Source organism: Idiotropiscis lumnitzeri, chromosome 16 (genome assembly GCF_059441095.1).
Source record: "Idiotropiscis lumnitzeri isolate Australia: NSW breed Sydney's pygmy pipehorse chromosome 16, RoL_Ilum_1.0, whole genome shotgun sequence".
NCBI lineage: Eukaryota > Metazoa > Chordata > Actinopteri > Syngnathiformes > Syngnathidae > Idiotropiscis > Idiotropiscis lumnitzeri.
The window spans coordinates 17,207,203-17,223,860 of record NC_142406.1 but is presented as its reverse complement, the minus strand read 5'-3'; the positions used below and the strand labels follow the sequence as shown (position 1 = coordinate 17,223,860).

At 49.5% G+C, this 16,658-nt stretch overlaps 3 protein-coding genes across 4 annotated transcripts in view; 1 reads left to right on the top strand and 2 right to left on the bottom strand.

The window, feature by feature from the left end:
• The window catches only part of runx1t1 (RUNX1 partner transcriptional co-repressor 1), a 41,894-nt gene extending 37,221 nt beyond the window's left edge, over positions 1 to 4,673 (bottom strand). Inside the window, exon 1 of the mRNA XM_088318586.1 lies at positions 4,575 to 4,673. The gene's annotated coding sequence lies outside the window, so the exon portion shown is untranslated. The remainder of the gene's footprint in view (positions 1 to 4,574) is intronic.
• On the bottom strand, positions 3,853 to 16,442 carry lratd2a (LRAT domain containing 2a). Of its 2 annotated transcripts, XM_088318588.1 has the most exons (3): positions 15,677 to 16,442; positions 4,575 to 4,674; positions 3,853 to 4,332 (listed from the first exon to the last, which is right to left on the bottom strand). In XM_088318588.1, the coding sequence occupies exons 1-3, from the start codon at positions 16,214 to 16,216 to the stop codon at positions 4,268 to 4,270; spliced, it is 705 nt and encodes a 234-aa protein (XP_088174714.1). In that variant the 5' UTR covers positions 16,217 to 16,442; the 3' UTR covers positions 3,853 to 4,267. The 2 variants fall into 2 exon arrangements, with proteins under 2 accessions (XP_088174714.1, XP_088174713.1); XM_088318587.1 differs by lacking the exons at positions 3,853 to 4,332; positions 4,575 to 4,674 and adding an exon at positions 14,035 to 14,834.
• trib1 (tribbles pseudokinase 1) lies at positions 8,038 to 12,160 on the top strand. The gene is made up of 3 exons (XM_088278690.1): positions 8,038 to 8,353; positions 9,065 to 9,357; positions 10,581 to 12,160. Exons 1-3 carry the CDS (start codon positions 8,051 to 8,053, stop codon positions 11,026 to 11,028), a joined length of 1,044 nt encoding a protein of 347 aa, XP_088134816.1. The 5' UTR covers positions 8,038 to 8,050; the 3' UTR covers positions 11,029 to 12,160.
• Positions 16,443 to 16,658: the final 216 nt, after the last annotated feature.

Genomic DNA, 16,658 nt, shown 5'->3' with positions numbered 1-16,658 from the left:
AAGTGCATTAGCCAAGGCGGCGTCAGGCTGCCCCGCGCACAAAAAGTGTTTTTTTTTTTTATTTTTTTTTTTTTGCGTGCGCGGGAACTATGGTTAGCATTTTTTGGACACTTAAAAAGTTTGTCCGTTTGAAAAGCGGGCATCCGTCATTTGTCTTGTTCGGGTGTTTGTTTGCGGAGTGCCGAAGCCGGCGGCAAAAGTGCATTCGGAAGTCGACGCGAGGCGATGGAGGATCAAGGCGGGAAAACAAAACGGGTGCAGACGGCCTGCAAATAAGCGGCGGCGTGTTAAAAATGCAGGCGCGCCACCTGCCTCCACTTTTGTTTGAGAAGCTCGGAAAAGCGGGAAAGGTGGCGGACGAGCGCGGCGGAGGCGGGAAGGGCAACAATCAGCAGAAACGGTATATAAAAAAAAAAAAAAAAAAGATCAAACAAATACAGCACTAGTCTATAAAATGGTGAAAAAATAAATGGATAAAAAATGTAAAAGTAATGTGAAAAAAATTAACAGGGCTCATAAGAAACCAACGGAATTCTCGCGTTGGTGTGCCTAATAAAGTGTCCAGTGAGTGACTTGATCTCATCTCAAGTGGCGGAAGAGCTTCACTGCCCTCTAGTGGACGCGTTTGCAACTGAAGGTTGATGAAGCATCAATATCAAGAAAAGTTGACGTGAAATCGGAGCCTGACTTGCTGGCCGCTCCAGAAGTGAATACATTAGAATTGCAAAATATGAAAACCAAAAAAAAAACAACTAAAAAGCGCATCATTTGCAACTGGGCGTCATGAATATGCCAGCACGGATGCAAGTCTTCAACACAAAGTCCATTTGGGCGCCATCTGTGCTCATCATGAATATTCTTTATGAATACGTGTCACTTTGCAAGGTGCCACACATCTCGAAAAGGGTGCTTACACTTTTGAGAAAGGGGGGGGGGGCGTGGCCTTCGTCACCGCAATATAACCGTAAAGATGAAAGATGGCGATGATGAACGCCAGCCCCTCAAAACGACAACACAGGCGGACTTTAGTACGCGTCATTCAGTGATTTAGCGACACGGGGTCTCCTCTCTTTCTCCCCACTTTGAGTCGAGCACTTTATGGAGTTTTAGGATTGATGACGGAAGTCCCAAAGTGCGACGCTACGGGAATAGAAGGAGTGGCCCGTCTTTTTTTTTTTTTACGACTGTGCGGGGAATCAATTATGCTAACGGCGGCTAATGAAAGCACTTGGGGGAGACACTCGCACACTCGGCTGCCATTTTCTTCCCCCTCATTTGCATATGGGAAGACGCTTTGATGTTGGGTTGATGATGGGTCGCCGCGGAAACGGGCTGAGGCTGCGCGAAGGCGCCCCCGAGAAGCCCAAAGGCAGCCGAGTGCGGACCCCCACCCGGTCGTCCAATGGGGACGCTGAGATTGTCGGCGGCGGCGTCTCGACTGCAGCGACATTGTCTCAAGATTGTTGGAGCGCAAAAAAAAAAGAAAAAAAAGGGGCCGTCAGACGCCCCAGTGGTCAAAAATGGTGGCGAAAGGTGTACCTAATCAATTGTCTACAGAGCGTCTCCAACAAACAAATTTGTGCACGATTTGGTAAATGTCCCGTTTTCGGCTAAATATTGACACACGCTGAAGCGGCACTCGAGCCGGAGGAACTTTCTATTAGCGGAGTTTAATGAACGACATCGGTACACAACAAACACACACGCGCATCCTCTGGGGAAATGTGTGTGTGTGTGTGTGTGTGTTGTTTTCTCCACGTGCGGCCCGCTCCCTCGCTTCAATCTCACGCATGATTACGCTTGATAATTAAGCTTTTTGAACGGTTTCCACCAGCCGAGCAGATGCGCCAGCTGGTGACATTCATGCATTCCCAAACACACACACGTGCGCACGTGCACGTGTGCGCACGTGCACGTGCGCGAGGCCTCCCGTCATTCATGCATTCACATCACAACGGCCTTATTTCGATGATTACATTTCCAAAATCTTTGGAACCATCCCATTTGGAAGCCAAGCTCCGCCCACACGTGACGACAAAGACTCAAATGAGCAAATCTGCTTCCGATTGGGACAGCGGAGTGAATTCCCGTGAAGATGTTCGACTGAAACTCTCACCACCGAAGCCGAATTCCAAGTTTGGAAATTTCAACTAAATGGCTTCAATGAATTCACGCAAATTTCGAAGCAAATTGGAGGACGTCCTGATCAATTTCAGTCATTGGTTCTGGAGACATTTCCGATCGTCAAGTTGCGATAGACACGCCCACATTTTTATGTTCTAATCGTCCAAAGTGAACCAAATGTTCAACTTCAAGGACAAAAATCCTTGAGCTTTTTCTCAAATATTATGTCACGGGTTCTGTTTTTCTAACCGTGCTGAAGGTGCTACTGATTGGATTTTGGAGACGAATGAAGGTCGACTCCTAAAAGGCGCACATTTACATCCAAATAGAAAATTGTCGCAAAAGCTGCCAAGTTTCGGGCATGCAAAAAAAAAAAAAAGGAAAGGAAATTGAGCCTTTCAACGGATGACGACAACATTATGACGCAACGTTGTCAAACAGTGCCCTCTAGTGGCTCATCAACAACAAAGACATTTAAGGTCTGCGTTATTCCGGTCTGGCCACTAGAGGGAAGTGTTGCTTCATTGAGAACATCTGGCAGCTTTTGACAGCATTTGTCATAGCATCGCAAGAGGGGACAAAAATGGCAAGAAAAAAAAAAATGGCTGCATGAGCGTGCACGTGCGCTTAAAGTCGTGTTAAATGGCAAATTTGGACAAAAGCTGCTTGAAAAGCCACGAGAACAGCTGAAATTTATTTGGGGTGAAAACAACCACATTCTCAGTAACAGGAGGGTGTGCACACTTATGCAAGCATATTTTTGGAGTGTTTTATTCCTACTTTGGTTGTTACATTTCAAAAGAACGCAAATGATTTATCTTTCTTTCCCCAATCATAAGACTCTGGCATTTAAACAGGGGTGTGTCGACTTTTGCTAAGAGTACAAAAGGCTGCCAAAGGGAACAAACTAATTGTTGCTGATCCTGGTTTGTTTCCGGTTGGCAAAGAGGTGACGATACTTTCCATTTGTCATTGGCGTTTAAGCTCCGCCCCTTTGTGATCGGTGCGCTTTGCCGCTGAATCCCTCGCGTCCCCCCCTGCCCCCCTTCTTCCATTCATATCGCAGTGAAACTCCTCAGCCGGTGACTCACGGGCCAAGCATGACAGATTGAATCTCAGGCGCGACTCCAACATGAAGGCGCGAAGATACGCAAGCACAAAATCTTCGGCTCGCCGTTTTCACAAAACTTGAGTCGACGAGTCGGAATGCGCGTTTGCACTTTGTGGCGATCCGTCGTCCTTTTAGCAACATGACCTCGCTGTCGTCATGTTGACGCTGAAACTGGAAAAAAAAAAGGCCGAGCTCCAAAAGGGAGCGTGCCAAACGTAAAAAAAAAAACAAAACAAACAATTTCAATCACAACTGTTTTTTTTTTTGTAGTGACGTCAAGTTTTCGAGAAGTGCCAATGTGTGTCGCTTTAATGAGTCGAGACTTCAGTGAGGAAAGGCGACGTTTCAAAGTCAAAGTGACGTCCTGACAATAAACTCCTCGCAACTTCTTGACATAGTTGACGGAGTGTGTGTGTGCGTGTGTGTGCGTGTGTGTGGGTGCAGTTTTTTCGGAAGAGTGTGTACGGCCGTGCTGACTGGCTGGTTGTTTTAAAATTGAGGGGCAACATTTCTGGAGCGTGACTCACGCACTGACTCACTTGCTGCACTCTTCTAGACGTGTGTGTGTGTGTGTGTGTGTGTGTGTGTGCGCGCGCGTCTCACACATTGGCTCCTCGGGCACTGCATGAGTGGTGATTCTAAGAATACGCCAAGTACAACAACATTGCACTTCTCTCCCCTTCGAGCGACTTTGCATGGGCGGACATTTTTTTTTTTTTTATATTTAATTCAAGCGGGCGATTCCAAACAAACTTGTCGCGTCATCACGATCGTCTAATGAGCGCTTTTGAAAACGTGCATTTTTATTGCGTCGGTGGGGCAATTGCGATGGGGCCTCGTAACAACCAAGTGAATACATTTGATTTGATGTTGCAAGCGAGCGTCGAGGACGATGACATTTTTTTTTTTTTTATTTCTCTATATTTGTAAAAAGAGTGCGATTTTGTTGCTGCGGGTCTGGCTATTTTTTTATTATTTTTGGGGAATTGACATGTGGGGCAGTTTGGAATGTGTCTCGTTTCTGCGATGGCTTCAGCTGACAACTCGCACGATGACGTTGGCTTCCTGGTCGCCGAGTGCGCCGGTAGCCGCCTTATCTGCGGGGTCAAATCCATAAAAAAACAACAAAAAAAAAAAACAGGGATCTGAACCTTGGCCGCCTCATCAACGCGCTCCCACTTTTTTGTGGAGGATGCCTCAAGTTTTGTGTGCCAATCGAGCAGCGTTGCATGAACGCGCCGACTTATTTTTTTTTCTTCCACTTTTTCTTCCTCGACACGCCACTTTTGCACACTTTGTGGACTCATGTTTTTGGCTTGCACATTCTTGTTTTACCGACCTTTCGGGGACATTCCTTTCTTGGATGTTGCCGTCTTTCTGTCCTTGCGTGGCCTCCAACCTCCTTGACGTGGCACCTTCATCTCATGGCACCGCACAATCTACAAACACAAACAAATAAATGTGGCATGTCAAGGATGGTGGCCACACTGTGACATAAAAACAAGGACACACACACACACACACACGAGACAGGAGCGTAGGACAGCCTGGGAACGGTCATCAGTGAACTAAGAAGGTCTATCCCATGAGGATTTAGGAGTCGTCGGTGGAATGCGGCTCTCCGCTCTCATGGCTGAGCAACCCTGACGCGCACGCACACACACACACACACACACACACACACACACGCCGTCCTAGCTTTGCCCTCTTACACATGACTGAGAAGTGACAGAAGGCATCCAGGAATAGGACACTCGTCACGCAAAGGGGGGGGGCTTGAGATTTCGAGGAGACCACCGGGGGAATGTGACACGAACCGGAGAGGCGGTGGAGACCACCGTTCACGGGACGGGGGGCGTGTTCACGAGTGAGAAACGGACGAAACATTTGGATAACTTGGCACCTTTTTTTTTTTGTTGTTGTTGTTTTGGAAAGTTTGTTGCCATGGCGACCCAGGGTAATTAAGCGCGGCCATCGATTGCACAACTGCAAAGATTGCTTCATCCGCGTGCATCCTCGACGTCACCTCATTAACGTGTGTTGGCAAAGCGGCAACGTGTTCTCTCCCGGAACCGTTTGTGGCACCGCCGCCGATCCGAAAGTCCTCATCACATCACTGGTCCAGTCAACGCGTCCTCATCGCGTCCCCGCCTCGGGGGCAATATCTGCGGGGGGCGCACGTCCCGCTGCAGCTAACCTTGGTGAGAGGGGGGGGGGTGACCGAGCCCCTCGGCTGGCAAAAAAAAATAAATAAATAAAAAAACTCCACCAAGGACAAACGTGACAAGCAAGGACACGCAAAAAATGTTTGGTTTTTTTTTGGGAAGGGAAAAGAATGAAGGTAATTGGAGCCCCCCCCCCCCAATTGTCTGCAGGGGGATTTCCTGCTGAACGAATTTCACGTGGAAGTGCTTCTGCTGCATTCTGGCCATCACCACGTTGGTCTCGTGACCGACGGGAGGACTTTCCCATCTTCACTCGTCTCACGCCGAAATCGGCAATCTCTTCTTCGTTTTTTGGGCGTCCGAGTGTCATGAGACGGCTCGGAATTCACGTGGCAAAAACGGCGTTGCGACTGGTTCGTTTGGAAAACGCCATGTTGCAGCTTGCTTGTGCGGCGTGAATTTGAAAGCACAAAACAGGAAGAGTTTCAAATGATTGACGTTTTTGCAGCAGAGATTAGAAAGAAAAAAAAGTCTCAATCCTCGAGCGTCCGAGATTTTTGCTTTTCAAATGTTCATCTTTAGACGTGATTTGATTTGAAATTTGTTGCCAACGCGAGTCGATTCGCCGTCCGGACGGCCGACGTGACATCGGAACGGGAAGTCGGATCCACTTTCAACCTTTTGAGCATCGAGCAGAAAGGAGGAAGCGGAACAAGAACGTGCGCCTACGCACTCGGACACGATGGGAAGCGTGTCGCGTGGCGGCGAGCCCCCGGACATCATTTCACGGCGGGTTTTGTCGTCATCGACGACGTGCTCCCGACCGACTTTGCGTGTGAAACGCAAGACGGATGAGAGAAAAGTCAACAACACGTGTACGCCGCGTTTGCGTCGGGTTAGGCTCCGTTTGAGATCTCATTCTTCAAATGTCGTCAATTATGTAAAAAAAAAAAATTGTCATCGTTTTTGAAGCAGAAAAGCGAAAGTGAAAAAAAAAAAAACGGAATCGACCGTGGCCCAAATCACACTTCTCGCTTTTACGCAATCCAGCTCGCCCAAAAAAAAAAACACCAACAAATGTCAACGGAACCACACTGGTGTCGATAACGATGACGAAAACCGTTTCTGTGTTTGTGTGAGACAAAAAAAATAAAAATAAAACCTTCCTTTGTTCAGAGGAGAAAAACAACATTTGCCTGCGGTCTCGCAATCCTTTTTTTTTTTTTCTTTTTGTTGCGCTCGCAAGGTACAAATGAGTCACGGAAGCTCCCGCGTGAGTCGGCGCACTTTTTATTAATGACAACGTGCACAAAAGAAATAAACGCCGCCGCCAAAAATAATCCCGTCGACGGCAAACGTAACGCGGGTGTCATATTGGTCACGGGATGGCTCCGCCCACCCGACGTTCTCGCCAACCTCGCCACGTTCGAGCGCCTCGTTGTCCGCCACGAGCGTGCGCACGTCACGCGGAGAACCTTCCGGTCTCACGTACGACATATTTTTGGGCGCTCGGAAAACGCGCCACAAATTCGGCGGCCGTTCGACTAAAACGGCGTCGGCGAACCTCGGCGGGAAAATCTCCCAAAATAGTCGACACGTTTGCAAAGCGCGAGCCACTCGTCATTTGTTCAGCTGTCGGCGGTCGGATCCAAAATAGACGGCTCGCGAGTGACTCTCCAGGTGCGACGCGGGCTGGGCTGATTGCGGGGGCGACGTCGCCCGACAAGAATGTTTTTGTTTGCGATGGGCAGATTGGGCAAGAACCGGAATGTCAACAACGCCGCCCGTCACCTACATTCGACGTTCCGCGTTCGCGTTTATGACAAAAGCGGGAAGGCGCGACAAAATGAAAAATCGCATTTCACTCCTAAAATGGCAGCAGATTTTTGTGTTGTTTTTTGACGGAAAAACAAATTTTCTTGTGCTATTCTGACATGGCGTTCCAAGAACGATTCTATTTTTTATTTGTGCTTGACACATTGTGCCCGGCCACCATTTTGTGCCGCAACAGTTCAGAGTTCACCGAGGCCGCGCGGCATTGGCGGCCTCTTGCGTCACTTTGCGCAACCTGCTTATGTATGCGCCGCTTGTTGACAACACACACACACACACACACACACACACCTATGGGCCTAGTGTACCTGAACGCAGCTGCGTTGAGTCCTATTTGTTCACATAACAAACACGGCCTCGGATGTCACAAGCGAGTTCAAGTGGAGCACAATTGATCAGAAATTTCCGAGTGGGAGACGTCGGGATTGGCTGACCTGATCAATTCATTTGAGAATTTTGAAAATAAATAAATGCATGACATAAAACTAATAAAAAGGGATTTGATTTGTGAACATTAGTGAGTGTTATCCTGGCACACACACACGGAGAGAGAGAGAGAGAGAGAGAGAGAAGGCGGAGCTTGCGAGTTGAGTGAGGTAAGACGTTCATCGTTTTCTCTCCCCCCTCACTTCTCTCTGCGGCTGCGAGGCACACTTTTCCTTTTCTCGCTCTCACTTTCTCTGCCTCACACCTTGCCTGTCCCCTCCACCACATCCTCCTCCTCCTCCTCGTCCTCAACAAGTTGGGATTAGCATCAAAATGGAGCCCAGCGCGACCCTGCCGTAAGCGACCCCCCCTCCTCCCCCCCCCCTCCGGGATGAGCGTCTCGTGGAGCGGCGTCGCGCCGTGCGTCCTCTCGACCAGCTCGGCGCACAAGCGGCTCGACTCGGATTCGGACTCGGAGCCGCAGCCGCAGCCGCCGGCCAAGCGCGCGCGCACACTGAGCAGCGAGGTCGGGGACGCGCACGCGGGACTCCTCGGCGGCGCGACCACCGCCGCCGTCACCCAGCGGGGCCCCTCCAGGCTCGGGCCCTTCCTGCTGGTGTCCGCCGCGGGCGACGTGCACGGCGGGCACTGCCGCGCCGTGCACGTCGGCACCGGCGACGAGCTTCTGTGCAAGGTAACGTGCGCGCGCATTGTGTAACTCTCAGCCATGAATGGCGGTTGCCCAACTGGCGTGTTTCTTTTTGTCAACATTGCCGCCTTCAACGACGTCTCGCTCGCGCACTCGTCATATTGTGACAAACGCACGCTTGTAAAGGATGCGCACGCGCACCGCTCTTGCTCAAGCGAATGCTTCACACAGCGGTGACTCATGTGTCCTCTTGCAAAAAAATTAAAAACACCGACATGGAAGCAGAATGTAAACACGCCCCGTTTTTTTTTTGCAACAGGCGTGCCAAATGTGCACGCTTGCCTCCTCGAGTGATCACAATTACAAAGCATAAAAGCCTCAAATGAGCATCACACTTTGGAATGGGACCAAAATGGCCGACTTGTCGCTTTGCAAGCTTGGGTGCTCGCTTCAGACTTTTTCGTGCAAATGACTTCCCATCGATTGGACAAATTTGCGGCAGGAGTCAGTTTCTCCCCAATTCCTCAAATCCTCCAAATTGGGCACGGGCAAGTTATCGCCGGCCTTATTTGAATCGATCAGATAGTGGCGGAGATTGTCCATAGCGTGAAACGATTCTTCGTGCAAGAATAAGGCCATTTCATCGGCAGCGGTTGGCGCAAATTTTGCTTTTCGCCCCAAATGAGCCTCGACCCAAAATGGCCGACTTTTTCGTTCGTCCCAAACGCTGAAACGTTGCCACTGGTCCGCACGCAGGTGTTCAGCATGGCCGAGTACCAGCGGAAGATCCGAGCCTACGGGGCGGTGCCCCCCCACCCGAGCGTGTCGGCCGTCCGGGAGGTGATCCTCGGGGAGCGCGAGGCCTACGTCTTCCTGGACAAAGACTTTGGCGACATGCACGCGCTCGTGAAGAGCCGGCGGCGGCTGGACGAGGCGCAGGCCCGGGCGCTTTTCCGGCAGATGGCGCGGGCGGTGGCGCACTGCCACCGGGCGGGCGTCGTGCTGGGCGACCTCAAGCTGCGCAAGTTCGTCTTTGCCGACGAAAAGAGGTGACGTGAACAACCCCCGCGCAAAAATGGCATTTTTCAAAGCTCGTTTGAGTGAGACGCTCCGCCGGGTCGACGTCCGGCGATCATGATCTTTGCCGCGGCCGTTCCGTTTTCATGCCGGTTGCTTTGATCGTTCGAGAGATGATGCCACTCCAAAAGTGCCGACGACTTTGATGGAAAACGACAAAACTTTTCAAAGTGACCGGTGATGCGGATTTTGCGCTTTGGTTTAGTTGGGCGCTGCGGGGGTGCCTAATGAAGTGTCCGAATAAGTGCAGACAATTTGGGATTTTAGTCATTCAAAATGGCCATTTTCAAGCTCGTGTTGATTTTGGAATGACGCCATCAGCGAGTTCGACTTAGCTTGGGTTGTTCGATCGTTGGTGTGATTACGCGAAAGGTGGAAGGGAGCAAAAAAAAAAAATGAACGAAATCAACATTTGGCCTTGGCGGAGGTCAGCGGCAGGCGTACCTCATCAAGCTAAAATGTTGACCGCTACTCGCCGCTAATGCTAGCTCAAACAAATTGCATTGGAATGATGAAGGGTACCTAATGAAGCGTCCCAGAGCGGAAAGATGGCGGCAGATGCTCTCTCCAGGCCGCCCTTCTGATCTCGCGGACGCACAATTTCACGTCCGCGTACGACAAGCTGCCAGACGCCGACGTCGGCTTTCTCAGACAATCCTTGACGTTATTTATTCATGGCGTCCAAAGGACGGCGAGGAAACGATTCGACTCGAGAGCATTTTGCGGTGGCCGTCGTGGCCTCTTGGACGGACTTGAAACGGAGGTCACGGCAGACAGCGAGAGACGCGACTTCTCCGTATCCGCGATGAGTCACACGCTCGGAGGAAACAAAAAGGGGGGCGAGTGGGCTGCGTGACGCTTTTTTTTTTTTTTTATTTTGCTCCTCGTCGTCTTCGATCTGAGAAAAATCTCAGCGATGAGTTGAGGTGTCGTCGTTTTGCACGTTTGGGAGCGCGTCGGAGCGTCACTGAGGCGCGTTTTGACGTGACGACATCGCCTTTTTCTTTTTTAAGATTGTGTTCTGACCAAATTTTAACTGTCGGTGTTTCGGATTTTAAACGTAAAAGCCACCGGAAGTCAGGAAAAAATGACGTTTAATTGGATTATTTGACTCATCGCCGTGAATTTAAAGAAATTTTTGAATGCCAAACCACAAAAATGTTGTCATCATATTGCGTAATTGGACAATTTCCAGGACTCGAGTGCGTCTGGAGAGCCCGGAGGACTGCCGCGTCCTGGACGACCCGCAAAACGACGCCATGTGCGACACCCACGGCTGCCCGGCCTACGTCAGCCCCGAGATTCTCAGCGGGGCGGCGCCGTACTCGGGCAAGATGGCCGACATGTGGAGCCTGGGCGTGGTGCTTTACACCATGCTGGCGGGCCGCTACCCTTTCCACGACGCCGACCCGGCCGCGCTCTTCTCCAAGATCCGCCGGGGACAATGTTGCCTACCCGCGGGCCTCTCGCCCGGGGCCCGCTGCCTGGTCCAGAGCCTTCTGAGGAAGGAACCGGCGGAGAGACTCACGGCTTGCGAGTTACTGGCGCACCCGTGGTTCCGACGCCCGACGACGGAAGCCGGCCTGGCCGAGCAGACGGTGCCGTCCTTCCACGTGGAGGACGACGACCGCCTGCCGTGCTGACCACGAATGGACCCGCCTCGGTACAGTGGAACCTACATTTAGCGCAGGGGAGGGGAACTCCGCAAATAATTGCGGGTCCCACAAAGGGGTTCGTAATGGCGTAGCGATGCCACAAGAGGGCAGCAGAGCACTCAAAAGCGGGACTCATAAATCCTCCGCCACGGACGAAATCATAAAGTTCAACGTCGTTAGCTAGCATGTTAGCCTCACTTGCATGCTCGGCAAACAAACATTGGCACCGTGTCGTTCGATTCGGTTTGGGCCATCGACGCGCAATAAGAAAGGTTCGGAAAAACGGGCAAAGTTTGTGGCGCCATCGGGACAGAAACGCAAACGATCAATTTTCGTTTCACAAATTAGATCCAAGACGATATGAAACAATCCCAATTCGAATCGATTTGCTTGAACAAGAGGGGGGGGGGGCGATCGATTGACTGTACCGGTTCTGTGTGGGCATTTTTGGGATTATTTTTTTTTTTTTAAATGTTGGTGCTAAAAGAGAAAAGTCAAGACCTAAAGCTCCACGTGGCCGACGGCGGCGGAATTCGCCTCACATTCGTTCACATCCAAGACGAGCGACCGATTCAATTAAATACGACAAATTGCATCCAATGCTCATGAAACCTCGGCGCCGTTTTTAGATCCGAAACACGCACGCAATTTTTTTTTTTTAATGTCCAAAACCATTTTTTTTTGTTTCAGCAAAAACGTCAACGCAAGTCGAGCGTCACGATCGGCGGCAAAGCCGCATCGACGTGACATTTAGTTTGTCTTTTGGTTTTTCTTTTTCCTCAAATCCAAATTGAACGAGAACGTGACTTGACGATGTAAACGCACCGCAGACAACGGTACAAGAAAGCCAGCATTTTGTGTTTGAGAACTTGACCTTTTTTTTTTTTTTTTTTTAAGTTGAATGCAAAGAAACTCAAGACGTCAATTTCATTGAAGTGATTTTCGTTGCCTGAGAGGCCGAAAAGGTGACAAGTTGTGACTGACGCGTGTGGACGTGCGTGACAACCGGGCAGCAAATAAATCACCATGAAAATATATTCATCCTCTAAGGACAAACATGTAAATATTTGTAGATTTGAAATGAGTGCTGCAGATGAATAAAGATGGTTTTTTTTCCAAAGTGGCTTCCCATTCAGTGACACAAAAAGTACACGTTCATGGTATAGAACGAAGGAGGAAAGAAAAAGAAAAAAAGGAGAGGAAGGAAATGACAAAAACGGGAGCGAATGGGAAGGATGTATAAAAGAAGGAAGGAAGAAGGTAAGGGACAAAGTGAAGATTGGAAGAAAAGAACAAATGAGAATTTGAGAACCTGATTTGAATTGACAAGACGAAACTGGAAATGTATTTTTTCAGGACGAAATGATTGGCGGCTGACTAAAGCGCACAGTTGCAATTCATAGGAGCAGACGTGTGACGATGCTGCCCCCGTGTGGCCATTTAACACACTGCAGGTGATGAAGAAAGACGACGACGATTCAGCACCTTGATGTGATTTTATTATTTGCTGCAGGAAGAATTTTTCAATTCGATTAGACTTAATGTGAGTTCATGTCTTTGTGGTTGACGCTAATGTTCTTTTGTGTAATTTAGGGCCACGTCCCCGCTCTTTATGTGATTTAGAGTCTGTGTTCTTGAGAGAATTTAGAGTTCCTCTTCCTGACAAAGGAACTAAATGATTGCAACGTTAACTTCTGAATGAAACGTCGCACAAAGTCACTCCAGCTCCAGAAAAGATCATTTTGGTTTTCAAAAAGCAAGTCAGATGCGAGCGGTTGAGACAAAATGGTGGACGGGGCAAACACCTTCAACAAACAAGTGCGTTTGTGTACACTGGCCGCCGGCACTTTGGGGCCATTTATTATTTATCGCTTTCTACAATATCATGAAAAAAAATTGGGATCAAAAACCTGACGGATGTTTATCGTTGGCAAAAGGTGGAGGGCGCTTTATTGTCCAGACGCTATAAAAAAGGGCTTTTGTCCTTTGCGGAGGCCCCCGTTCTGCATCAGCTGTTGCCATGGCGACGCCCGGCTCAAAACACCACCTGACCAGGCGCGGCCAGAAAAATAATCCTAAAGCTTGTTGAGAAAGCTTGCCGGGGGGCAGCTTGAAGGTTGGGGGGGGGGGGGGGGGGGGCAAATACCTTAAAAAGTCTTTCAAGACAGAAAAACGTCAGTTTCTTTTCTTTTTGGTGGGATTTTATTTATTTATTTATTTAGAGTCTTGCTTTTTCAGTGAATCCAAACCGTTTTGTTTTTTTCCCCCCCATTTGCTCTTTGGTCAACATTCCACCGATGACATTCAAGGTCACAGTCAAACACAAAATGGCTTTTTTTTTTTTTACTTTGTGTGACAACACAAACATTCAAACTTTCACAACCAATCGCAAAACGCACCAACGTGTTTGCGTACTTCCAGCAATTTAAAACTGCCATTTTTTTTTTTTTTTTTTACAAATGTATACAAAAAAGCTTGTTGCTTTTCCGCTGGAAATAAACGCAACATTGCAAGAAAATAGCAAAGGGTCGTCTACAAACGAAATAAAAACCACTTTGCGAGGCTTTCGACCACATCGCAGCTGCCAAGTTACAATTTTCATTAACTGAAACATTTAAAGAGCTCAAATTAATCCCTAAACAAATATTTAGTTTTGTAACAGCAATGGCAGGTTTTCGGCTCACGTGTAACAATTTCAAGTGCAACTTGTCTTCAAGGGAGTTTTTTTTTATGCTCAAAGCATTTGTGCACATTTTAAGCAAACTTACGATAAACGTATTCAAAGACACAAAAGGCCAAAAGTAGCTCATTTGAGGGGCAAAAAAAAAAAAAAGGTAACATTTTCAAATGTACGTCTACTTTGGGCTCAACTGATCATCTAAGAATTTTTTTTACTTCTTTTATTGCGTCAGGACAGAGCAGTAACATTTGCATACGCAATCACATTTATCGGTACGAGACGCATAAACGTCAACTAGAACACCCCCAAAAAGATTTTGCAATATTTAAATCCTATTTTATTGCCTTGAAGTTTTGGAACGTCTCAAACCAATCGAGAAGTTACACAACCAAGTATTGTAGCGTCAATTAGACGGAGCCAAATAGATCCGACATTCCTAAACAACAACACAAAACGACAACGTGAGAAGACTTTTGTCCACTTGGGGGCGCCATTCTCACATTGGCCACGGTTGTGACTTGAAAAGGCGGGGCTTGGCCTGGTGAGTGACGTGTGCGTCGACGAATGAGTGTGGCTCTTCAGGCTGTTAGCGCAGGTTAGCCAGCTAGCATTAAAGTTAGCGTTAACGTTAGCGTGATTTCGATTGATTCAATTAATCGTTTGGCAAACTAACCATTTAAGGCAAACAATATATAATAATAATAATGATAGCAGCCGCCTATTTTCGAGTGTCTAAGCAAGCCAAATTCCAAGACGTCGACCGCACGCATTTAAGGCACTAAAATGCGAGTTCAATTTGAAGAACAAACAGACTGTTGGAACGTCGCCATCAGTGGGCGGCGTTCTCCGTCTTCAGGTGAGCGGCCAGCTCCCGCAGGAGGGCGGTCCGACCCAGGTAGTCCCCGCGCCTCTTCTCGGCGATCACGTCCTCCAGGCTGTGGAACTCGAGGGCGTGCGAGTACTTCTGGTCGCCCAGCAGGATGTGCAGCGTGTACGGCTGGCGACCGCCGCCGTGCAGCTCGCCGCCCGACTTCAACTCCCGGCGACCGAAGCGGCACCAGGCGGCGAAGCCCTCCGAGTTTCGCCAGCACAGCTCGTGGTCCTTCAGGCCCACCTACGGCGAGCCGTTGGAGCTTTTATTCGCGATCCGGCACATTAAGGTCCATGTAGCGGTACGCGCTGCATACGACGGGTAGAACTGCTCATTTCGACACCGTTCCTTGGTGCCAAGATGCGGCAAACCACTACTTTTGCCGAAATGAAGCCTCTCAACTCCAGCCAATGTTCTTTTGCACCAAGATGGAGGCAAATAAGAGGAATTCATCCGATTTATATGGCACTTAAGCACACCTTTTGGCTAAATGAAGCTCTCCTTCCAACAGAGTTGTTTGGCACCAAAACGTCAAGAGATGCAACCAAAGGATGAGCGCTGATTAAATTAAAGTCTTCTACACAACCATTGCGTTGAGTCGTGGCGTGTACAGTAGTCCCGTGATTTTCGAGCGCCCCAACTTCCAAGTCGTCGCTTAGTCGATTACTTGGCCGAAATGAGCTTCAAAATTACCGTCCCTCGAATGAAACGGTGGACGTGCGCGAGTCAACCAATGCGATTTTCTATGAAAAAAATGGAAACGCTCGCAAGGAGCATGAAGCATCTAACGTGCTCATCATCAACAGCGCGTCACTCATTAGGCCACGCCCCTAGAAGGCACAAAAATTGCACCACCTTATGTTTATATCTTGACATTTGTAAAAGTTTCTGGTTTTTGTTCATTAAAAACGTTTTTAAGTTTGATTTGAGGAATTTCGACTTAATTCAATAGGGAAAGCAAAATTCGTGTGGAGCAACAAGACAAATAGTTTTTTTTTTTTTTAATGATTGCATGGAGGCATGACTGCACTCGTACATGGACCTTTTTGTCACGGATGTTTGGAAGAAATGCATTGCCCACCAACCTGCTCCAGGGCGCTCTGCACCACCGCGTCGGGGTCTCGGGCTCGGAACTTGTAGCGCTCGTTGACGATCCGGCAACGTCTCCCGCGGCCGGCGTCCGTCAGGAAGGCGCTCTTGACCTCGGCGCGGTGCAGGTGGACCACCTGGAAGTCGCCCACGTAGACCGCCCAGTGCGGGAACTGGCCGCCGGCCACGAACTCCACCAGGTCGCCGGCGCGGCACTTGTTGAGCAAGTTCTCCGGCGAGTCCACCTCCAAGGTGGACGACCGGCGGCTCTTCTCGTACACGCACTCGTCCAGCTTGTACACGGCGCACTCCACCTCCTCCCGCGGGTCGAACGGCGTTTCTTCCGGGTTCGAGTCCGGTTGGGTCCCGTCCGCCGCCGCTCCGCCACCGGGCTCGTCCTCGTCGTCGTCCCCGCCAGAGAATATGTACGAGACGCCAATGCGAGGACCCTCGTCTCGGTCCCGGTCCCGGTCCACGCCGTGCGGGTCCACGGTGGGAACTTCGGCGTAACTTAAGCGTTCCATGTGGTTCCCCATTCGGGCGAGCAACAGGTTCGATAACCGGGAGTCAAAATGTCGCCATTTGGGCAAATTTGAAGCCGAATGAACAATACGGGACCACAATTGAGGAAATGTCTTCCAATTGCCGCTTCTTCTTCCTCCTCAGGTGCGAGCGACTCACCTGAGTCTTTTCCGGCGACAAAGTTGGCGTGCAGGCGTCGAGGAAATCCGCACAAAAGCACACCAAAGTCGGTCCGGTCGGTCCGGTCGGTGCGGTACAGTCCGGTCCGGTTACCGTGCAGCCTCGCGTCTTCCCCGCCTCTCGATGAGGTTCACGTGCGGAGCCCATCAAGCCCGCGAAATCTCTGCCTCCTGACCGGAAGTGAGAAACAAGTGCCTGTTAAAATAAAAGCGCAGAGCGGAAACGAGACAGCAATGATTTCTTTCTTTTTTTCGTATTTATTTTTGACTATTATTT

Coding starts and splice junctions, on each gene's coding strand:
- trib1 (XM_088278690.1), top strand. CDS start 8,051: ATGAGCGTCTCGTGGAGCGGCGTCGCGCCGTGCGTCCTCTCGACCAGC. Junction 8,354..9,064: donor GCGACGAGCTTCTGTGCAAG/GTAACGTGCGCG, acceptor GTCCGCACGCAG/GTGTTCAGCATGGCCGAGTA. Junction 9,358..10,580: donor GTCTTTGCCGACGAAAAGAG/GTGACGTGAACA, acceptor GACAATTTCCAG/GACTCGAGTGCGTCTGGAGA.
- lratd2a (XM_088318587.1), bottom strand. CDS start 16,216: ATGGGGAACCACATGGAACGCTTAAGTTACGCCGAAGTTCCCACCGTG. Junction 14,835..15,676: donor TGCAGAGCGCCCTGGAGCAG/GTTGGTGGGCAA, acceptor GGCTCGCCGTAG/GTGGGCCTGAAGGACCACGA.